The sequence below is a fragment of the Cebus imitator genome, unplaced genomic scaffold (assembly GCF_001604975.1).
Source record: "Cebus imitator isolate Cc_AM_T3 unplaced genomic scaffold, Cebus_imitator-1.0 Scaffold597, whole genome shotgun sequence".
Taxonomy (NCBI): Eukaryota; Metazoa; Chordata; class Mammalia; order Primates; family Cebidae; genus Cebus; species Cebus imitator.
In genome coordinates, this window is record NW_016107912.1 from 144,708 (window position 1) to 165,702 (window position 20,995).

The window sequence follows — 20,995 nt, forward strand, 5'->3', positions numbered from 1 at the left end:
GCATGTTCTGCATATGTATCCCGGAACTTAAAATTAAAAACAAATTACTTAATGGGTACAATATACATTATTTGGGTGATGGTTACACTAAAAACTCAGACTTCAGCACTCTGCAACTCTGCAGTATATCTGTTTAACAAAACTGCACTTGTACCTTTTAAATTCATACCAAAAAACCCAAAAAAACTCTTTGCTTTCCAAACATTGGGAGGTTGAACACATTTATGGTGATTATTTTCTGGTACAAAAGTTAGGACATATGTAGACCCTAATAATTTTTTTCTGGTTTCTATACTGATTTATGCCCAAACCATCAGTTTTAGATGTTCACTTATTTACTCTTTTATAGAAGACACTAAATGAAACAAAAATCACTGCTGTTTCAAAAAACACAGCACTTGCATGGCAGTAAAAGAACAGCACTCATGATTCTTTCATCAAACCCGTCTTGGAAAATGATTCAGTATTTTCAGCCTTCGTTATAATTATACAGGACAGCACATAGCTCTGCTTTTCTTTTCCTTTGAAATTACAGAGTTTTCTCTTTACAAAAAAAAAATGCCCTTTTGATATGGACAGCTGCCCACTGTCCCCCACCTCAGGCTGCCCTCTGGCACCGCAAAGCCCTCCATCAGTGTCTAATTGACACCTGCCCCGTGCATCGCTCACAGCTGTGCCTGCTTCTGCTCCCTCATGACCCCTCCAGGGAGGTGGGATAGGAGGTGGGTGGGGCGGATGTTCAGGTGAAGTTTAACTTCCTTCCATTGGGCATTTGTAACCAAAAGAGAAAATTAAGCAGATTTCTAGCTGAGGGGCATTTAGACTATATTCCAGGACTTTAGTAGTAGAAATAGTCTATATTGTGCAGACTCCCCAACACCTAATTCTGTGTGTGTCTTTCTCTCCTTGCCACCCCAGTGTAGTCCTTTCAGGCTGATACAACAGAATACCTTAGGTTGGGCAATTTATAAACAACAGAAATTTATTACTTACAGTTTTGGAGGTTGGAAAGTCCAAGACGAAGGCACTCACAGATTTGGTGTCTGGGGAAGGCCCAGTCCTCATAGGTAGCACCTGCCGTGAAGGGAAAAGAATTCCTGCAAAGCCTCTTTTATAAAGGTGTTAATCCCATTCTCTGATGACTTAGTCATCTCTTAAGAGCTCCATCTCTTAATACCCTCACCTTGGGGGTTAGGTTTCAACATAAGTATTTTGGAGGGACACAGCACTCAGGCCATAGTGCTCCCCAGCGGGTGCTGTTTCTCTCTCCCTCGCTCTGTCCCTCACTGTCTCTCTCTGTCTGTCTCTCTTCCCCCTTCTCACTGCCCCCTTTTTCCCCCTCTCTCCCCCTTCTCTTCCCTCCTCCACGTTTTTGAGCCTGGTGAACACTTCAGACTTTTTACTGAAATTACCCACAAATGATAGGATCTGACATCATTTGAGAATCTGTCCAAAGTTTCCATCCACAGTTTAATGTTCCATAGAGTGATTTTCAAATGGCATTACAGAATCGGTATTAGGCCCCATCTAAATACAAATTCTGTTCTGCCTGAAATAATGGAAAAGTATAGGCCTGTACTATGAAATAATTTCCTTTAGGGGACTTTCTACATAACTGATTGATTCCTTCATTCAATAGAATTTTATTGTGCCAGACACTATTCTAGGCACTCAACTATGTCACTTAACATGATAGACAAAGATCCCTTCATGTGGAGTTTACATTTTGGTAGGAAGAAACAGACCTTATATAATACATATAACATATGAACAAGCTAATTTGTGTAATAGAAGGTGGTGAAGTATTTTGATGACAATAAAGTAGTACAGTAGTAGAGCAGGATAAAGCAGATCAGGAGTGGGGGTGAGGTGGGGCAGGTGGCAGGATCAATGAGAGGACTGGGCAAGTCCCAGGGAGAACTTGTGATTTAGACAAAGACCTGTAAGAGGTGAGGAAGTTAGCCGAGCCGCTGTCTGGAGGAAGAGCATTCCAGGAAGAGGGTACAACTAAGGCAAATCTCCTGAGGCAAGAAGACACCTGTAGTGTTCAGGAGCAGAAAGGAGGCCCTGTGGCTGGTGCAGAGTGACTGAGAGCATGAGGTCACAGAGAGAACAGGTAGTCAGATCACACAGGGCCCTGATGGACTTTTTAAGAACTTTGGCTTTAATTTGGAGCCAAATGGTGAAGCTACTGCAGGGGTTGGAATAAAGAAGGATGTGATCAGACTTAGCATTTTAGAAATTCCAAACTCTGGCAGCCACTGGCTTGGAATAGACAGAATAGACTGTGAGTGAAAATAGCCCTGGGGGAAGAGGAGGCAAGAATAGAAGCAGGTCCCTTGTAGGAAACTATTGCGAGGTTGGATTCTCAAGATATATTGGAGGTAGGGTCAAAAAAAATTGCCCAATGGAAGGGAAGTGGGGTGTGAGAGAGAGGAACCACGCATAATGCTAAAATTTTTGTTAAAATGAAAGCGTACTAGCTGAGGCGTCTAAAACTAGGTCTAAGTATAAACATCCAAAAAGAGCACAAGTCTTTAAAAATTTCAGCAGTGGAGGAAGGTGACAAGACAAACAGATTCTTATCTCAAGCTGCTGTCACTTCCTTCTCCATGACTAGATTCCAGAATATGGGTCTTCCCAGCAAGTGCTTCTCAGCACCGCCTTTCCTTCTGCCTAAAACTCTCTTCTCCAAGATCTTTGCATAGTTGGCTTATTCACGTGAGGATCTTATTTCTCTGAGAGAGCTCTTCCCAAACCATGCTTCCTGCAGTAGCTGTCTTCCCCAAATCTGCCGTCTGTCCTAGTACTTTGGTTTGTTTTGTTGTCTTTGTTGTACAAATCACCTTCATAAAATATCTTATTTGCTTTTTACTGCTTTGGTCTTCCCCACTGGAACGTGGGCTCCATAAACACCCAGATCATATCATTCCTATTGCTACTATATCCCCAGGATCTAGAACAATATCTGGCACACAGCAGATAATAACTAATGGGTGAAGAAGTGTTTTAATATTAAATTACCAAATATTCATTAAACTTCTGCAGGGAACACAACCAGTCGGTGTTTGAGGGTTAGTAAAATATTTTCATGTAGCATTTTCGGACAAATGTTGAAAACAACACTATAAGAAATAGGTAGAGAAGTCACAGATATTCAGTATGTGATTCAATGACAAAACAAGTTGAGGAAAAGGAAAATTGAAACAGACTCATAGAGTGGGAGAATTTGATATTGTAGAATTATTGGCCTTCAGAATTAAACAGATCAGCCTAGCAGTATACAGAGGTAGAGAGCTTTGCAAAAATCCCACTGAGCTTTCTCTGAATACCTCCAACAACATGAGCACATTAGGGTACAAAGCAGTATGTTCCAATCTTTGGCATTTCTAATTATTGGAAAGCTATTTTTCATTTCATGAAAGGAAGAATAGGGAGTCTTTGACTAGGCAGAGAAGAATGAGGAAAGTACTTCTGGCTTGGGGAATGTGTGGGCAGAGACAGAGCTAAGAGCTCTGGGCCACTGAAAGGGTTTCTGCATGGGAGGAAAGGGACAGGAAATAACTCTCATCTCTTGTGGGTGGGCAGAGAGAAAAGGTTCTGAGAAAAGTAGAATTTTCTTCAAAAATAGTGGACTAGAGCAAGATCCGATATCAACTTTAGCTTATTTAGGGCAATTAAAGCCCCATTAAAAATTCTATTTCTGTTAATAAGGTGGTATGAATTAAACATCCAGGCAAATCTGAAAGTGCTAGTTCCAACAAGATTTTTTTTAAAATAAGAAAAGCATCAAATTTTACTGAGAAATATAATCACTTATACTTGTGGAGTTAATATGGATTCTAAGTAGGAGGCTGACCTTTGCTTGCCTGAAAAAGAAAAACACTGTTTCAGAACAGTAATAATTTTTAAAATGTATAGTTCTGAAGTAATTTCCTTAGGGATGTGAAAAAGCCTGTGAATAGTGGGATTCATATGGAATGAGTGTCAGCCATGTTTTTAGAGCTTGAGGTTTATTAAAAGTTTGTCTATGAATTGGAAAGCATGTGGCTATTGGACTGTTTTGCTGAGAAAGACTATCTTAGTCTACTTTTTGCTACTATAACAGAATATCACAGACTGAGTGATTTATAGTGAGCAGAAATTTATTGGCTCACAATTCTAGAGGCTGAGGAGTCCAAGATCAAGGAATTGATATTCAGTGAGGGCTTTCTTGCTACATCATGTCATGGAGGAAGGTAAGACAGCAAGAGGGGGCCAGACTTATCTGTTTTTGGGGTTTTTTTTTTTTGGAGACAGAGTCTTGCTCTGTTGCTCAGGCTGGAGTGCAGTGGCACGGTCTCAGCTCACTGCAACCTCCGCCTCCTGGGGTCAAGCAATTCTTTTGCCTCAGCCTCTGGAGTAGCTGGGAATACAGGCGCCTGCCACCACACCTGGCTAATTTTTCTATTTTCAGTACAGATGAGGTTTCACCATGTTGGCCAGGCTGGTCTCGAACTCCAGATGTCAGGTGATCCATCTGCCTCAGCCTCCCAAAGTTTTGGGATTACAGGCGTGAGCCACCGGGCAAAGCCCAAACACATCCTTTTATAACAGCACCAGTCCCACTCAAGAGAGTGGAGCCCTCATGGCCTAGTTACTTCTTAAAGGCCCCACCTCTTAATACTGTTAAAATGACAATTAAATTTCAACATGATTTTTGAAGGGGATAAACAATTGAGCCAACACAGAGACTAATTCTTAGAGAGCCACATAAAAACTAACATCTGTAAATTCATGGCCACTGTAGTCTTCCAGATAATTTTCCTCCCATACACTTTTTTTTTTTTAGATGGAGTTTCACTCTTGTACCCCCCAGGCTGGAGTGCAATGGCAGTATCTCAGCTCACTGTAACCTTCACCTCCCAGGTTGATGCAATTCTCCTGCCTCAGCCTCTTGAGTAGGTAGGATTACAGGCATGTGCCACCATGCCCAGCTAATTTTTGTATTTTTAGTAGAGACAGGGCTTCGCCATGTTGGCCAGGCTAGTCTCAAACTCCTGACCTCAGGTGATCTGCCCACCTCGGCCTCCCAAAGTGCTAGCATTACAGTTGCAAGCCACCGTTTTAGTTCTCTCATCCGCAAAATAAGTCAGAGGATCGTGTCACAGATTGAATTAGAAAACCTGTAAGGGGCCAGGCGCAGTGGCTTATGCCACTGCCTGTAATCTCAGCACTTTGGGAGACTGAGGCAGGCAGATCACCTGAGGTCAGGAGTTCAAGACCAGCCTGGACAACGTGGTGAAACCCCATCTCTACTAAAAATACTAAAATTAGACAGGCGTGGTGGCTGTGTCTGTAATCCCAGCTGCTGGGGAGGCTGAGGCAGGAGACACTTAAACCCAAGATGCAGAGGCTACAGTGAACCAAGACTGCACCATTGCATTCTAGCGTGGGGAACAAGAGTGAAACTCCATCTCAAAAAACGAACAAACAAGAAAACCTGTAAGGTACATTCTACCTCTAAAATTGGAATTTAGAAGATGCGCAATTCAGTGGAATTCTTATGCATGTTTCTTGTTTTTCTTGCAAGAGATGCTGTGAACTTTTACATGGAGGTTCAAAGAATGTTTTCTCCTTTGAAAATGGGCCTGAGATTAACCTAGAGAACATCTTGAAGATGTCATTGGATTTTCACAAGAATTTTGTTTGCTTCACCTTACTTTTCTAATGTCTAGATGCCCATAGGTTTCCCAGGGTGGAAAGAGAAACAATGTAACTTTTGGGAGGTTTAAAGCAAATTGCTATTGGATTACCATGATTTGATGTTTGCTTTTTCGGATGTGTGACTGTGGGAAATAACCTGGCCTCTCTTCCTGTACCCCAATGTCCCTTTCTTTTCCATCACATGATTGCTTTCCTTCTGTGTTTATAATAGGATCATTTTTGGTTTCTGTCCCAGGTCCACCTATGGCTCCATTCATATCTCTCTGGCCTATCAAAATTTTATTGATGCATTTTAAGCTTGAGTTTCTCCTTCATAAGAACTACTGCCAATGTTGATTTTTTTCTTTGCTCCCCTTTAACAGGATTTAGCACTAAATTTCAAATTACCATATTGTTTTTTCTCTCATTATACCCCAACTGCTTGTAAGTTTCTTGAATATAGGCTCCTTTTATAATGCATTATATATTTATGTACTTTGTGGCTGAGAATTTGGCTATTTTTTTTGATGCTCTTTTGGAGCCTCATTCTCAGAGTTCTAAAAGCCAAAATGGCATTCTGAAGTCTCAGTTTTGTGAAGCTTTCAGCTACTGGCATAAAATGTAATGTTCAATTTAAATTGTAGTATATTCAAATGCAGCTTTCTATTAATGACTTCATAATAAAATGAATGCCAATTTTTGTCACACACTTCCATTAGGTACAGCTGTCCATCACGTCCAGAGTGCACCGGGAGATCAGCTTATTTTATCATTGACACCCTTGAAAAAGGAAAAAAAGGGAAAAAGCAGCATGGGGAAGGGGGTTGTAGTGGATGTGGTCAAATGTGTTCCAGCATCCAAAAGGCTTTCTTCCTCTCTTCCTCACACCATGAGAAAATTCTATCAATTTTTCCTAATGACTAACTATCAGATGTGGACTTTGATGTATCTTTTTAAAAAAGAGTTGGGGAGAGATAGCATGGGGAGAAATGCCAGATATAGGTGAAGGGGAGGAAGGCAGCAAATCACACTGCCATGTGTGTACCTATGCAACAATCTTGCATGTTCTTCACATGTACCCCAAAACCTAAAATGCAATAAAAAAGTTTTCTATATTTTATTTAAAATATAGCTTACATTAAAAAAACCTAATTATTAGTTATGCACTACTAATCAGGCTCAGCTGACCTGTGATTTGTAACAAACCTCGAAATCCCAAGATTTTAACTAAACAAGTATTTCTTCATTTTTTCTCATGTCACGGTTAGGGGATTGGATTTTTTTAAATGGCTTTTCCTGTAGGGACTTGGGGACCCAATGCTGATATCACAGTATATTCCAGAAAAGTATTTTTCTACTCCACTCCCATTAAAGGATGGTGTAATCAGTTTCTTTCTGAATAAAACAAAACAGCCTGAGTACTCTCATTTATACAGGTAGATCAGATATTCTTCTTGTGTTTTACCCCCAGGAAAAGTGAATTTTTGTTCGGGTGTCCATTAATTGTTAAGTAATAATTGCAACAGAGGCCAAGAGCCTGGAACAATTAACAGGACCTTCTGAAACACCTGTAATCTAAAAGGGAATGTGGGTTCTCAGAAACTTACTAAGGCTTGCAATAACTGGCCTTATCTTCATCCTAACCCTAGAACAGTGCCTGACACAAATCAGTGACACAATAAATATTTGTTGAATGAATGAACTCAAAATATTTTTGCCCTTGCCTTCACTGTAAAGCTATGTTTTTCATTATTTCACCTGTTTAAAAATATTCTCTGTCTCTTCTTGTCCCAGGCCATATTTGCAGTGAATGCTTTAGAAAAAAGATATAGACATGATCTGTTGTAATTCAACATTAAAAATGGGAGTTAGAGAATATTTTTCCAAACTCAGGAATTTGCCCCATTTTTTTCCTGAAGTGACATAATACTTTCATAATGTAGGTAGAGGCTTGGTGAAAACATCAGATATATAAACTGCAAAGATTTTGAAAAGAGAAATAAAGGGACAGAAGATACTCACTGAATTAAAACAAATTCCATTCAATAGCATGTTTCAAAGATCACCTGAATCAATCTCTGCAGTATTTTCATCTGCTTTAAGTATCACAGCCTTAGAGATAGTGCATCATAGGAGCAATAAAGATAAGGTGTAAATTGTGAACAAAAAAGAAAATAACTATTTTTGTTTGGTTTAAATAGAATATTGCTGATCAACTTTTCACTTGGATGGCCTTATCAAGTAGTTGTTTTTCCAGAGGAAAGAGCAGGGCTTGCAAAACAGTGTAAATCAGGCAATCTACATTCACATCTTGATGATCTGCAAATCACTTATTCATTTGCAAGAGTAAAGCAGACTCATGAAATCAATAACTTTGCTATTCATTTTTGCTGCATACTTTTTTCCCTCTTTGGAAAAGTCCATAAAGCAGAGTTTTAACATTTTATTAAGCTAAAAAAATGAGAGGATAGCTTTAGCAAATGTCTTCAATTTTCTTTACCTGTGTTTCTATTATATGAGAAATGCTCAAAGCTAATCCTTTCCAATGGTGTGAGGTCTGTGGGTCATCATGTTAATGTTAGTGATGGGGGCTTTCTGTATACAATTTTGGAAAACAGGCCTGCTCTAAACTAGTGAGAAATGAGCTTAATTGTTGTATTCATGAATTAAGGACTGATATTATATATTTTAGAAAAGAAAATGTTGGCTCATTGCTTTGGAGGTCACAAATATGGAATTGGGTTCATATAAACTATTTCCACATGAAAACAATTGTGTTTTCATGAAGCATTTAAGATCAGGCGTCAATATTTTTCTAACTGTGGATCCTTAGGGGCTCCAAACACTTAGGTGCACTACCGTATTGCTTCTTGCTCTTTTCGTGTGTCTGAGGCTGAAGAACATGAACGCTGAAGAGGTTCTTCTGCTTCAGTATTAACTATGGAAGTGTTACTGACAGCAAAACCATATGATTCTGCAGCAGCCTCAGGTCTTGCCTCCTCAGAAGAAATAATTTGACTGAAGGGCATAAGCAGAAGGAGATACTGAGGCAAGTTTTAGAGCAGGAGTGAAAATTTATTAAAAACCTTTAGAGCTGGAATGAAAGGAAGTAAAGTACACTTGGAAGAGGGTCAGGTGGGCAACTTGTGAGATCTAGTGCACTGTTTGACCTTTTGACCTGGGGTTTTATACATTGGCCTGCTTCAGGAGTCTCATGTCCCTTCTCCCTTGATTCTTCCCTTGAGGTGGGCTGTCCGTATGTGCAGTGACCTGCTAGCACTTGGGAGGGGAGCATGCGCAGTGTGTTTACTGGAGATGTATGCATGCTACCTTGAGGCATTCTTCCCTTAGCAGTCTAGCATTCCCAGAGGAAAGTCATCGTATACCAGTCAAACCTGCTGTTTTTCCACCTAGCCCATGCTTGAGCCCACTCGCCCAACTCCAGAGATCTTATTGGGAAACTGCTGATCACCGGTACCAGGTTTTTTTCTGTCTACTGGGAGACAACCTTTCCGTGGTGGTGGCTGTAACTAATTATTGTTTTAGAGAGACAGTTAACAACTACTTGACCATCACCTGATGGTTGCCTGATATTCTTGGTGGGTAGGCTGAGGGGAGCTCTCTCCTGCCCTGCTCATGTTTGACTAGCTACTAACATAACAGAAGTGGGCTCTGGAGAAATTCTATTGCTGTGTACCTTTCACTGCACCTGAAATATGTTTGTTCTTGTAAAATGAATGAATTGCAACTATGTTACTATGTGATGACCTTGAATATTTTCACTTTAATGAAGCAGAGTTACTATCAGATTGTTCCCAGAAATAAAACTTCACGTTTCTTGACTTGTGACCCCTTTTCCTGACATAAAGCTGTAAACTTTAGAGTTTCAGTATGGAACAGAGACTAAGCATGATAATGATTCTGAGCTTTCAGCACAGGCCTGAGCTCATGAAGAAATGAAGACAAGAATTAATTTCACGTCTGCCCTGGTTTACGTAACAATTTGTGAAAAACTTGGATCTCTGTCACAGTCAGCCAAAATCAGTTAAAATTCATTCTAACTCTAAATAGCTCTTTGACGTTTTTCTGTCAATTACAATAGGTTTTTGAAAAGGACAAATATTTTTCTTAAGACTTGAAATTTGTATTGGTGGAAATAAAGGGAACTGGATGTTTGAAAAAGTTTGTTTTCTTCTTTTTTTTTTTTAATGGGGCTTTGTAGTTTATTTTGGTTATAGTTAACATTACAAAATAGTCTTGTATATGTGAAACAACTCATTGACAACTCAAAATGTACAAAATATGGAGAAAAGAAAGTAGAATTGTCTTCAAGATGCCTATTATTCTGAGGCTGGTTGGTGTGCAAAGGCCTGAAGTCTTACCACCTATAATTTTCTCTAATACTTTTTTTTTAAATTGACCTCAATACACTTTATTTCAGAAGAGGAAATACTAAACATTTAAGAAAGATTTATAAAAAACGATTTGACTTTGGGATTTGTTCCATCTTAAGAGGATCAAATTTCAGAAATATTTTTAAAAGTCTCCCTCTGAAATATCTCAATTCTTAGTGATTAGAAATAGCTGAAAGGGCTTAGAGCAGTGGAGAGACTGGATTTTGGTATTAGATCCAGGTTTGAATTCTGATTTTTGCCCTGTTCTAAGTATGTGTGATTTTACTCATTAATAATGATGTTGGACTGCTTTTCTTAGATCTATTTGTCTTGTGTGTTTCCACTTCTGAGAAATATTTTTCATACCTTTACTTGTCTTTTCTTATTGGTTTGTAAGAATTCTTTATAGAATCTTAATACTAATCATCTGTCAATTGTGTGTACCACCACCTGTAAATATACCAGTTTGTATCATGTCTAATATTTCTTAACATTGTAAAATTGTTCAAAACTGTTTGTAGTTTCAGTGGCTTCTTGTTTTTCTGGGAGATAATTTTTTTTTCTTATTTTAAATAACAGACTACATAGTCACTATCTGATTTGAATAAATCAAGCCAGAAATATCCTGACAGTACACCAAACAAGACCTGTGTGTATAATGTGAGTTCTTTCTTTTTAATTTTAGAATCAACCTTGTCCTATGTTAGGCAGCTGGAGGCAAGAGTAAGACAGCTGGAGGAAGAAAATCGCATGCTGCCCCAGGTGGGTGACTTCCAGAAGCTCGTAGCTAGTCAGTGCCATTTGAGTTGTAGCATTTTATTTGGAATTTAAAAGCTTGATGACATTTTCTCTTTTAAATAATAGAACTCATTTTGTAAATAGCCATTCATCAATGTAGAGTGTGATTATGTTCCATGATGGCCATCATCTTATCCAGATTTCTAAGTGTTACTAAAGGATGCAGATGTCTGAAATGAGAATGTGAAGTAATTTTGAAAGGAACAACAAAGTAAAAAGATAAAATAATGAGAAGTAGAAAATAAAGACACACTGATAGCACTACTCATATACATCATGCATGTAGTTTGTGGATATAGGGAAGGTACCCTTATTTAAATCAAAAATTTGCTAATTTCTGAACTAGCCAAAGCCGTAGGTTGTTGGAAGGTTTCACGTTTTAATTAAATTAGTACATTCTAAAATTCTTTGTGGTATAATTGAACTCTTTCAGTGCAACAAAGTAATGACAGTAATTGACAATTTTTACTTTGGGACTTCATTTCTTTCCCCTTATTAAAGTAAAGTGACACTTTTTCCGGAATGTTTAATGTCTTCCCATACATTTCACTTATAAAATTCTTTCCATGGGCTGTTAACTTTATGAGAATGATGCTGTTTTTTTTTTGTGGAGGTGGTTATCAGAAAATGTTTTGTTGAGGAGTTGAACAAATCTGATTCTAGGCTGGTTTCCTTTCCAAGCATGTGGACAATAATATATTTCAATATTTATAACAAGAAGTTTTCTAAGAATTAGTCACTAGGGTTCTTTCTATATTCTGGTGATTATTTCTAGTTCATAAGTGACTAAGGGAAAATTATACCACAAACCACTAGTAAGCAGTAGTTTAAATAAAATGTCAAATACTGGTTATATATCAGGAGAAGAAATTTGAACATTAATACAAAGATCTTTTAGAAAGACACTTTAGGTCTTTTCAATCTTTTTTTGTTTTTGAACTACGTTTGCTCATTAATGATGATTTGCGCTATCAGATACTGCACATAAGAATGCCTTTTTTCTTTCTTCCATTGGCCAACAGTCTGCCCAGAAATCATGAGATTCAGCGAAATAAACCTATAGCAGTTGTACCCTGTTTTTCAAGGGGAATACATTCTAACACCCCAAGTGGATACCTGAAACCATGGATAGCGCCAATCCCTACAATACTGTGTTTTTTCCTATACATAAGTATATATGATAAAGTTTAATTCATAAATTAGATACAGTAAGAGATTAACAACACTAATAACAAAGTTATTATTAGTAACTTATTTATATTCTTAAATAAAATAAGGGTTATTTCAACACAAGCACTGAGTTACTGTGACCATTGGTCTGATCATCGAGATGACCATTAAGTGACTAACAGGCAGGAAGTGTAGACAGTGTGGATACATCCTACGTGGGATGGAGCAAGGACAGCATGAAATTTCATCCCACTGCTCAAAAAAGCCTACAGTTTAAACCTTGTTTATTTCTGGAATGTTCCATTCAATATTTTTGGGCCCTGGTTGACTACAAGTAACAGAAACTGAGGTTAAAGGTGGACTTCTGTATTTCTCTTTCTTCTCAAACTGTACATGTGTTAAAATTCATGATGACTGAAGAGGTTATTTGTGTCATGAAATAAAACACTACTGGTGGGTTTGTTGTTTCTTTGCTCTTCATTATTTTCCTTTTAAAAATTTTTTGTGTTCCTTTTTGCCTTTTATTTTAAATTCACAGTATAATTGTGCTAAGGCTCTTAACTGAAAACCTCTAACTTCTTACTTGTTACAAAGAAACCTACAAAATATAGTTAGTTTATTATGCATGGTTATGCCATTTCTCAGGCAACTGGGAATGTAAAAGTAATAGAAAAAAAAATCCAAATGATTTTTGTTTCTTAGTTTTCCTCTGAGAAGGAATTGAGGCTGACATCAAACAGCAAAATAATAATATGTATGCCATCTTATAAAAAAAAATAAAAGGCACAACAAATGTGAAAATGATGACAAGGTTGATTTTTAAAAATCTAAAAGAGTGAGTGTTAGAAGTCCTGAAGGAAAATCAGAAGAGTCTTTATAGTTGATATGTGTATGTATATTTGAATACTTAGTACTTGCATAGTTAAGACTAAGCAAGATTTAAGAACTACTCAATTTAAAGTGTTCAGTTATATCCTTTTAAATACATTACTGTTTTGCTACCAAGGAAGATTTTGGTTCATTTTGTTTTGCTTCATTGTTTTCTCTCCAAGAAATGGCTAAGAAAGATCATGTTTTACCGATTCCAAGATGTTATTGATGTGGGATTCACCATTAGTATAAGTAGCATTACAAAAGAAAAATGGTATCAGTTGTACCATGCCAGATTCTTGCTCATTTCAGCAGTGTTACAAATGGCAAAACAATGTTTTAGTTTTAGTTAAACAGCTATTTACTTGTCAAAGTAATTTAATGCAAAGTGAACCCATTGTTTGAAGTATGCTATTGGACATACGCAAAAAGAATGCAACAGATTTGCCCATTCAAAAACAGTATTTCTGTTAAATTTCTATATCAGAGAGTGGTGCCTTAATTTACTACTGAGACATAATAGAGGTACCAGTTGCAATTACTCCTATAAATACAAGCGAACGTGAACGCAGACAGTAGGTAAGACCCTAGGATGGAGCCCAATAAATGGATCTCAGAACGGTGAGCATCATGTAAAGAGAATTCTCGTGGGAGACTGAGACTTGGGCGGTATTAAAGGCATTTGCCTGTATTACTTCTTCTTAGATGTTATAGTTACTATTACAAATAATGTATCATGAGATTTCCCCACAGAAACTATTTCTAACTATGATGTTAGCTGATTTGCAAGGTCAATTCGATGAGACAAGCTGACATCCTAGCATAAATTAATCTCAATATTTGAACACTTGATTTTCAATTATAAAAGTTTGTTCGCTATGCCTTGATTAGAAGGTATTCCTTTTCACTCCCAAGCTTATTAATGCATGTCCATTTGTCTTTGAATAAACAGAAGTAAGAATTGGTAGTTGGAATCCCAAGTATATATAATACCAAGTATATAAAATACCAAGTATATATAAAGTATATAAAATACCAAGTATATATAATCCCAAGTATATAAAATACCTTTTGAAGCTGTAGCCAGGATTTTTGCTTTTAGTTTAGAGTATAGACTAATTACATAAAGCATTGTCCTGGAGGAAGAAATCTTCCTCAGTGCTCATTTTTATTCTTTATATAAAATTGTGTATAATGAACAGAAAGTCACAAATTTGCCCTAAAAATATAAATATTTAAAAATAAACAAGATGAGTATAATAAATGCTTGGGGATTTCTCCCTGGTTAGATGCAAAGACCTCAATTTTTTCATTTGTGAATGATGGGGTTCTTCTCGGCTCTTACATTTTGTGGGCTCAGGTGTAAATAAAGGTTTGGGCCCATGTTTTATACATATGTGAAGTTTTCAAGTCCCAGAATGAGGGGCTGTTTATTCAAGAACAGATAAAGGCAGTGAAGATTAAGTTGGTTTTATCCAGTGGTGAAGAGGAGCCCACAGGAAGTGCTGATGGAGTTTCTGTACGCCACCGTGGCAGGTCATCCCCAGTGAATGTAGAGCTCCTTGCTCTGCCATGGTGTGTACTGTGTCCTACAGGAATCACTGAGCAGTATTTTAAAGCCAGTTTGTGAATACAACATTTCAAAGGTGTCCTAAGGTAAGAACTAGTCTTATTATTTTTAGAAAATGCTGTATTATGTGCTAGGTATTATTATTGAGAAAAAAATGCCTCTTAAAAGTTAGCACAAATGATAGTTAAAGGTCACTTGAACTTTTGGATATTCTTCCTGAGCACATAAACAAATGGAAACATTTTTTTAAAGATCACAATGAAATATTTTTCAGAGAATTGCATATAATCTCTTACAATACACATAATACACATAATGCTAAACTGCTCACTGGCTGTCAGTTCCACTGCATGCATATGGATGTGATGTGAGCCTTAAACAAAAATTGTTTGTTATTTAAATAAATGTACTTGCTGTCTATGAGATTTTATTAACTTTTGAATTCAGTGAGATGATGTCACTCTCAATAATGTAAGTAGGTATTTGAAAATAATGACATAGTAGGGTGTAAAGTAGTTTTAAGGAGTTTTGTATCAAAATAAATAGGGACACGCCTATCTTCTACACATACTTACAAATAAATACAGGCTTTCTCTATATAAAGAATCATCAATTTCCAGAGCTGGGTAGAACCTTACATGTCATACAGGATAACCTCCTCTTTTAGTCAAGGTGTATTGGGTTCACAGAGGTCAGGAGCATCCTCCTGTCAGGCAGCTAACTAAGGTCAGACGTAAGATGTAGGCCTCGTCAGTGTTCTTTTTCTTTTTTTTTGACATGGAGTCTCACTCTGTAGCCCAGGCTGGAGTGCAGTGGCGTGATATCGCCTCACTGAAACCTCCACCTCCGAGCAGGTCCCATTTCAAGCAGTTCTCCTGCCTCAGCCTCCTGAGTAGCTGGGATTACAGGCACATGCCACCATGCCCAGCTAACTTTTTATATTTTTAGTAGAGACAGGGTTTCACCATGTTGGCCAGGCTGGTATTGAATGCCTGACCTCCTGATCCACCCCCCTTGGCCTCCCAAAGTGCTGGGATTACAGGGGTAAGCCACTGCACCTGGCCCTATTCAATGTTCTTTCCATCGTGTGCACAGTACCTCCCTTAATCGGTTCATACCATTAATATGATTCAGTGTAGTTAAGCTAATAAACCTATTTTTATCTTATTGTCAACTTTGTTTTTTTTAAACATTTATCTTAAAAACTAACATTGGATCTGCTTAGGCATGTGAGATTTGTTAGACATTTATTTTATCCCTGCTTGACAAAAAATGTTCAATTTTTCCTAACACCATGGTATACAACATAAATAAAAAAAAAACGCACTTTACAGGGTCTTCTCCCTGACACATCTCCAAAGTACTTGAGAATCCTAAAGGTTTATTATATACACACAAATACCCACCCCTGCATGGAAAATTCATGCTTGACAAAATGTGGTGAGAGGGGGCCTTTTGGTTCAGAGTGAACTGGAGGAGGGTGGTGGAGGAAATTATAAGTTACAGTAGCGGTTTTAAAAATTAAAATTTTGAAATTAAAATTTGATTTTTAGCCCAAATTCAAAAAGCTTGCTTAGCTCTTTCTACTCATTTCATTATCCTTTCTTTGATGGTCACAAAGATTTTTTTAATCCAGATGTAGTTGATATGTTTATGTGCTGCATCTGCGACGTCTGTTAAACTAGAAAATGTCTTTAAATGGATAATATAGACTACTTACCTGATGATTTTATTATAAATAAATAGTGCTACCCTTTAAGACATCAGTTACTATTCAGATGTAAAGCTGATGTAAAATTATTATTATTAAACTATTCTCACCTATTTTGTGCTGACTTGGGATTTTGCATCATAAACAGACTTGACTAGAGACACGAATAAGCAGCTTGTTGTAGCTCCAAAGTCAATTAAGAACACTTGTTAAAAATCCTATCGGGAAATCTGTTCTTTTTGATCAAATGCTCTGGCACTAACTAATCTGCTTGAAAAGCAGTATATATTCCTTGTGCCCCCAAGACCCTCCCCAGAACAAACCATCCACCTCTTGAAGCCAACATTTGCAAGCCAGTTTCCAAATCCGTAAAGGCACCCGGCACTGCCTGCTGTCTCATGCCTGCACATGGGCTGTGGCTCTGCAAACCTGTTTGAAAGGCATAGTAACTCAGATCACGCCTGAATGAGCCCTTTCCAGCAACTGTTTCTATTTCTGTAGAGCTAGCACACACAGTAGAGTCTAATTTTAAGAAGGGAAATGAAAAGTCTCCCTCTCAAATAATTTGGTTACAATGTGGCCTTGCAATGCAGTCTTTCATTGCCTTGGAAAGAAGCAAGGCAGTTGCCAGAGCAGTCTCTGAACAAAGGAAAAGAACCTGTCAGTGTTGCCAGAAGTGCTGAGAAGGGTATGTACGTAGAAGCTAAAGAAATCAAGCTCTCACTTCCATGGCAACACAGCGCAGGTCCAGCACTACATCTCTGGAGACCTCCCTTACCTCACCTCCCTGCTTATGCAGAATTACCAGCAAGGGGGCAGAGAAGGGAGGCTTCTTGCAGACACACGATTCCCCTTATGTGTGTTTCCTTGTTTGCTGTGGAGGTAGATATGAATCATTTTGCCTCTTTATCCTTTTCACATTTTTTGACTTTGTTTTGCCTTTGGTTTGTTTTGGTCTCATAGGGCTGTAGATGTATGGCTCTTTTAGGGGTGGAATTGCTCTAAAAAAAAAAAATCTGTAACTGTTGTACAAAAACTGTCATAGAGTAAGGCTTTCCAGGCTCCTTAAAACAAGTGGTGGTAATCCTCAACTGTTATTTGCATAGAAATTACCATTCTGGCACTCCTGAGGAGAAACTTGTGCAGGATTATACTTTTTTTTCTCATGAAGAGCGACCCTAATTATGTTGCACAACCTGTGTAGAATCTGGATGCTACTGATAGGAAAAGTTAGTTAAATCCATTAAGGATTGGCTGCTGCTGGAGTCATACTTGGGAAAAAATGGACTCCACCAGTTGAATAGTGCTTATGGAGCACTGTTTGCTCTAAATTGCCATAATTTATATAATTAAAGGAAAAAGGCTTTTATGTGTAGTTCAATAGAGCTTTCAGGGGACAGATGGGAGCAGCACAAGTGGTGTGGGTGTGTTGGAATAAAAGAGGTAATTAGATATGAAAAATAAATTTATGGAGAAAAAAATCATACTGGAAAACATAAATAAATGGAGTCTGGATTAAGGGAAAAGCTAAAGTTTGTCAGAGAAAAATGTCAGAGAGAGTGAAATTCACAGGAAAAATGTCTAAGGCAACATGGAGGCTCTCAAAGTAAGGGGGTTCATAACATTCCTCAGAGATTTCCTCATATCTGAGGGTTCTTGTTTGACAGTCTCTGATACGTGATGAGAAATCTTCATTCTAATGAGAGAATATAGGTGGAAGAGAAATGAAAACAAAATATGGCCATGCTACTGATTAAACTTATTAATAGAATGTTTTAAAAGGTACTGAACTATTTGGGACTATGTTATCAGTAATTCATATTTAACAGTGTTATCTTTTTATATCTGCACTGGTATACTAGGGTCCATTCAAAACATTTTTTGATTTGTAGTAGCCATAAAAATATAGCATTATTGTTACCTGTCCTTGACAGAATTTTTCACAAAAAATTATGGGACCGTATCAGTCTTAGGTTTGACTGTATAGTAATATCAACTAGAAATGTAGATACGAGAAGCAATACTAAGGAATATTTGAAAAAAAAATGAAAGGGAATTATAAGAGAAACTAATACTGCCTTGAACTTGTAGAAATGGTTTTTTATTCTTCTTTTGCTTAAAAAAAAATCCAAAATAATTCCAAAAATAAAGTTAAAGATGAAACAGTCTTCTATATTCCTTCCCTCCTTCCCTCCCTCCCTCCCTTCCTTCCTCCCTTCTTCCTTCTCTTTCTGTCTTTCTTGAGACAGAGGCTCGCTCTGTCGCCCAGGCTGGAGTGCAGTGACGTGATCTCGCCTCACTGCAACCTCCGCCTCCTGGGTTTTCAGTGATTGTCCTGCCTCAGCCTCCCAAACATGGTGGTTTACACTCATAATCCCAGCACTTTGGGGGTCAGGCGGGCAGATCACTTGAGATCAGGAGTTCAAGACCAGCTTGGCCAACATGATGAAACCCCATTTCTACTAAAAATACAAAAATTAGCCAGGTGTGGTGGCGGGCACTTGTAATCCACTCTTCTGTTTTCTAATAAGGTAAGGTAACAGGCTCACAGAAAGTGGAAAACATTGTATAGTTTGAAATGTAGTTAATTAAATTAAATATAAATATCATTGAATGATATCAAAAAAGCAGTAAATGAAATCTTGGCCTCTAGGAAGCTTGTAAAGATGCTGTGATTCCCAGTAGAGCAGTCTTCTTATTTTGATCTCCATTTCCTATTGGAGGTCACTACATCTCTGACTAATGGAAAAGAAGCATCTAAACTAAGTTGCCCTCCTGTATGGTTCAGAGACCTTTCCTACAACGGGATTTAGGCACTTTTCATTTAAAAATCTTCTACTTTTTGATGTTTTCTTTCCTGTAGCCTGAGCAAAGTGAACATGCTCATGACACATTAATAATTAAAGTTGGTGCCTTCTAATGATTGGTAATTACCTATATCCTTTACATATAAAGTGGACAAATATAAATACAATATAGGCAATATCTATGTTGCCTAAATATAAACATAATATAGATCAGAAATACTCACTTAAACCGTCTTATTTTGTCAATAAGACGGTTTAAGTGAATAAATTTGTAAGTGATTTAAGACTTTCTTTCTTTCTTTCTTTCTTTCTTTCTTTCTTTCTTTCTTTCTTTCTTTCTTTCTTTCTTTCCCTCCCTCCCTCCCTCCCTCCCTCCCTCCCTCCCTTCCTTCCTTCCTTCTTCCTTTTTTTTTGAGACAGGAACTCATTGTATCACCCAGGCTGGAGTACAGTGGCACAATCTCAGCTCAGTGCAACCTCTGCCTCCTGGGTTCAAGTTATTCTCCTGCCTCAGCCTCCCGAGTAGCTGGGATTACAGACATGCACTGCCATGCTCAACGAATTTTTGCATTTTTAGTAGAGACAGGGTCTCACCTGGTCTCGAACTCCTGGCCTCAAGTGATCTACCCGCCTTGGCCTCCCAAAGTGCTGGTATTGCAGGCGTTAGCCAAATGCGCCTGGCAAGACTTTCTTAAATTACATTTTGAAAGCTGTCAGTGTATGAAAAATAAGCAAGACATAATGCAGCCATGTCTAGGAAGCTGAGACAGAGTTAGCAGTGACTTTGGACTCTGAGAGTAATTCAAAGAGGCACTGTGAATTTCTAGAAATAACACTGAATAGGGGTTACAAGAACTAGTCCTTTGCCTGGCTCTGTCTTTAATTAGCTGTTAGACCAGGTAGACAACCGTAATCTCTCTAAGCCTTATGAAGCTTGTCTATAAAAGAAAGTTGTCACAGGTGATATGGAAAGTCCTACTCAGCTCTGCAAATCTATGACTATCCAGAGAAAGTTTGCATTTATGTATAATGAATATACAAGACAGGTGTGTTCTTTTTATTTTGATACTCAGATTCCTTAAAACAACAACTTTACACCATATTGGGTCTTTAATTTACAAATGCCTACTTACATCATGGGGGGTTACTCTACCTCACTGGATTCTAAAGTCAATAAAACTTCATTAGATAGCTATTAAATCTATTTAAATAACATACCGTTATGGGCATGCATGTTTAAGGCTCAGATCATATCAGATACAGAGATAGTATGCTCATACATTAGTCTAATCGGTATTGGTTTTATGTGTATTTGGAGAGATAATAATATGCAGTCCCCTTAATGTTTCTTTCTATAAAATCATATATAATGAACATAAAAGTACTAGTTTTCTTAAACAATATACATATTGAAAAATAAAATAAGTGTTTTAAAGGCTTGTGGATTTCTCTCTGGTTAGATCCAAAGAGCTGAGTTTCCTTCACGCATAAGTGTGGTTCCTTTCAGCCCTGAACATTCCGAGACCAGATGTAAGTAAGGGCTTGGGCTCATATCTTACACATTTGCAAAGCTAGCAAGTCTCAGAAAGAAGGACGGTTTATTCAAGAACAGACAGAGAAAAACAGTGAAGATTAATTGGTTGTATCCAGTTGGTGAAGAGGAGCCCACAGGAAGTGCGGATGGATTGCTGGTACAGCCATCATGGCAGGTCATTACCCAGGGAATGCAGAGCTCTTGGCACTGCCATATTCTCTATGATACCCAGTGAGGATCACCAAGCTGTCCTTTAAATCCAATGCAACATTTTAAAGAGAGCGCCAAGCTAGAAAGAGTCTTATTATTTTCAAGAGATGTGGTGTTATTTATTAGGCATTATTTTGAGAAGAAAATGCCTTTTAAATGGTGGTATAAATGGTAAAGGTCACCTGAACTTAGGATATTCTCACCTGAGTTCATGAACTAATGTGAAAATTTTAACAATATCACACT

The 20,995-nt window shown here is 37.8% G+C and overlaps 1 protein-coding gene across 6 annotated transcripts in view; it reads left to right on the plus strand.

The window, feature by feature from the left end:
* CCDC85A (coiled-coil domain containing 85A) overlaps nt 1–20,995 on the plus strand; it is a 193,904-nt gene that overhangs the window by 141,518 nt on the left and 31,391 nt on the right. For 5 of the 6 annotated variants that reach the window (XM_017516601.2, XM_017516600.2, XM_017516602.2 and 2 more), the window contains exon 3: nt 10,765–10,841. The exons of the other annotated variant lie outside the window; for it this stretch is intronic. In XM_017516601.2, the coding sequence (XP_017372090.1) occupies nt 10,765–10,841 (77 nt within the window). The remainder of the gene's footprint in view (nt 1–10,764; nt 10,842–20,995) is intronic. 6 annotated transcript variants of the gene reach the window in all.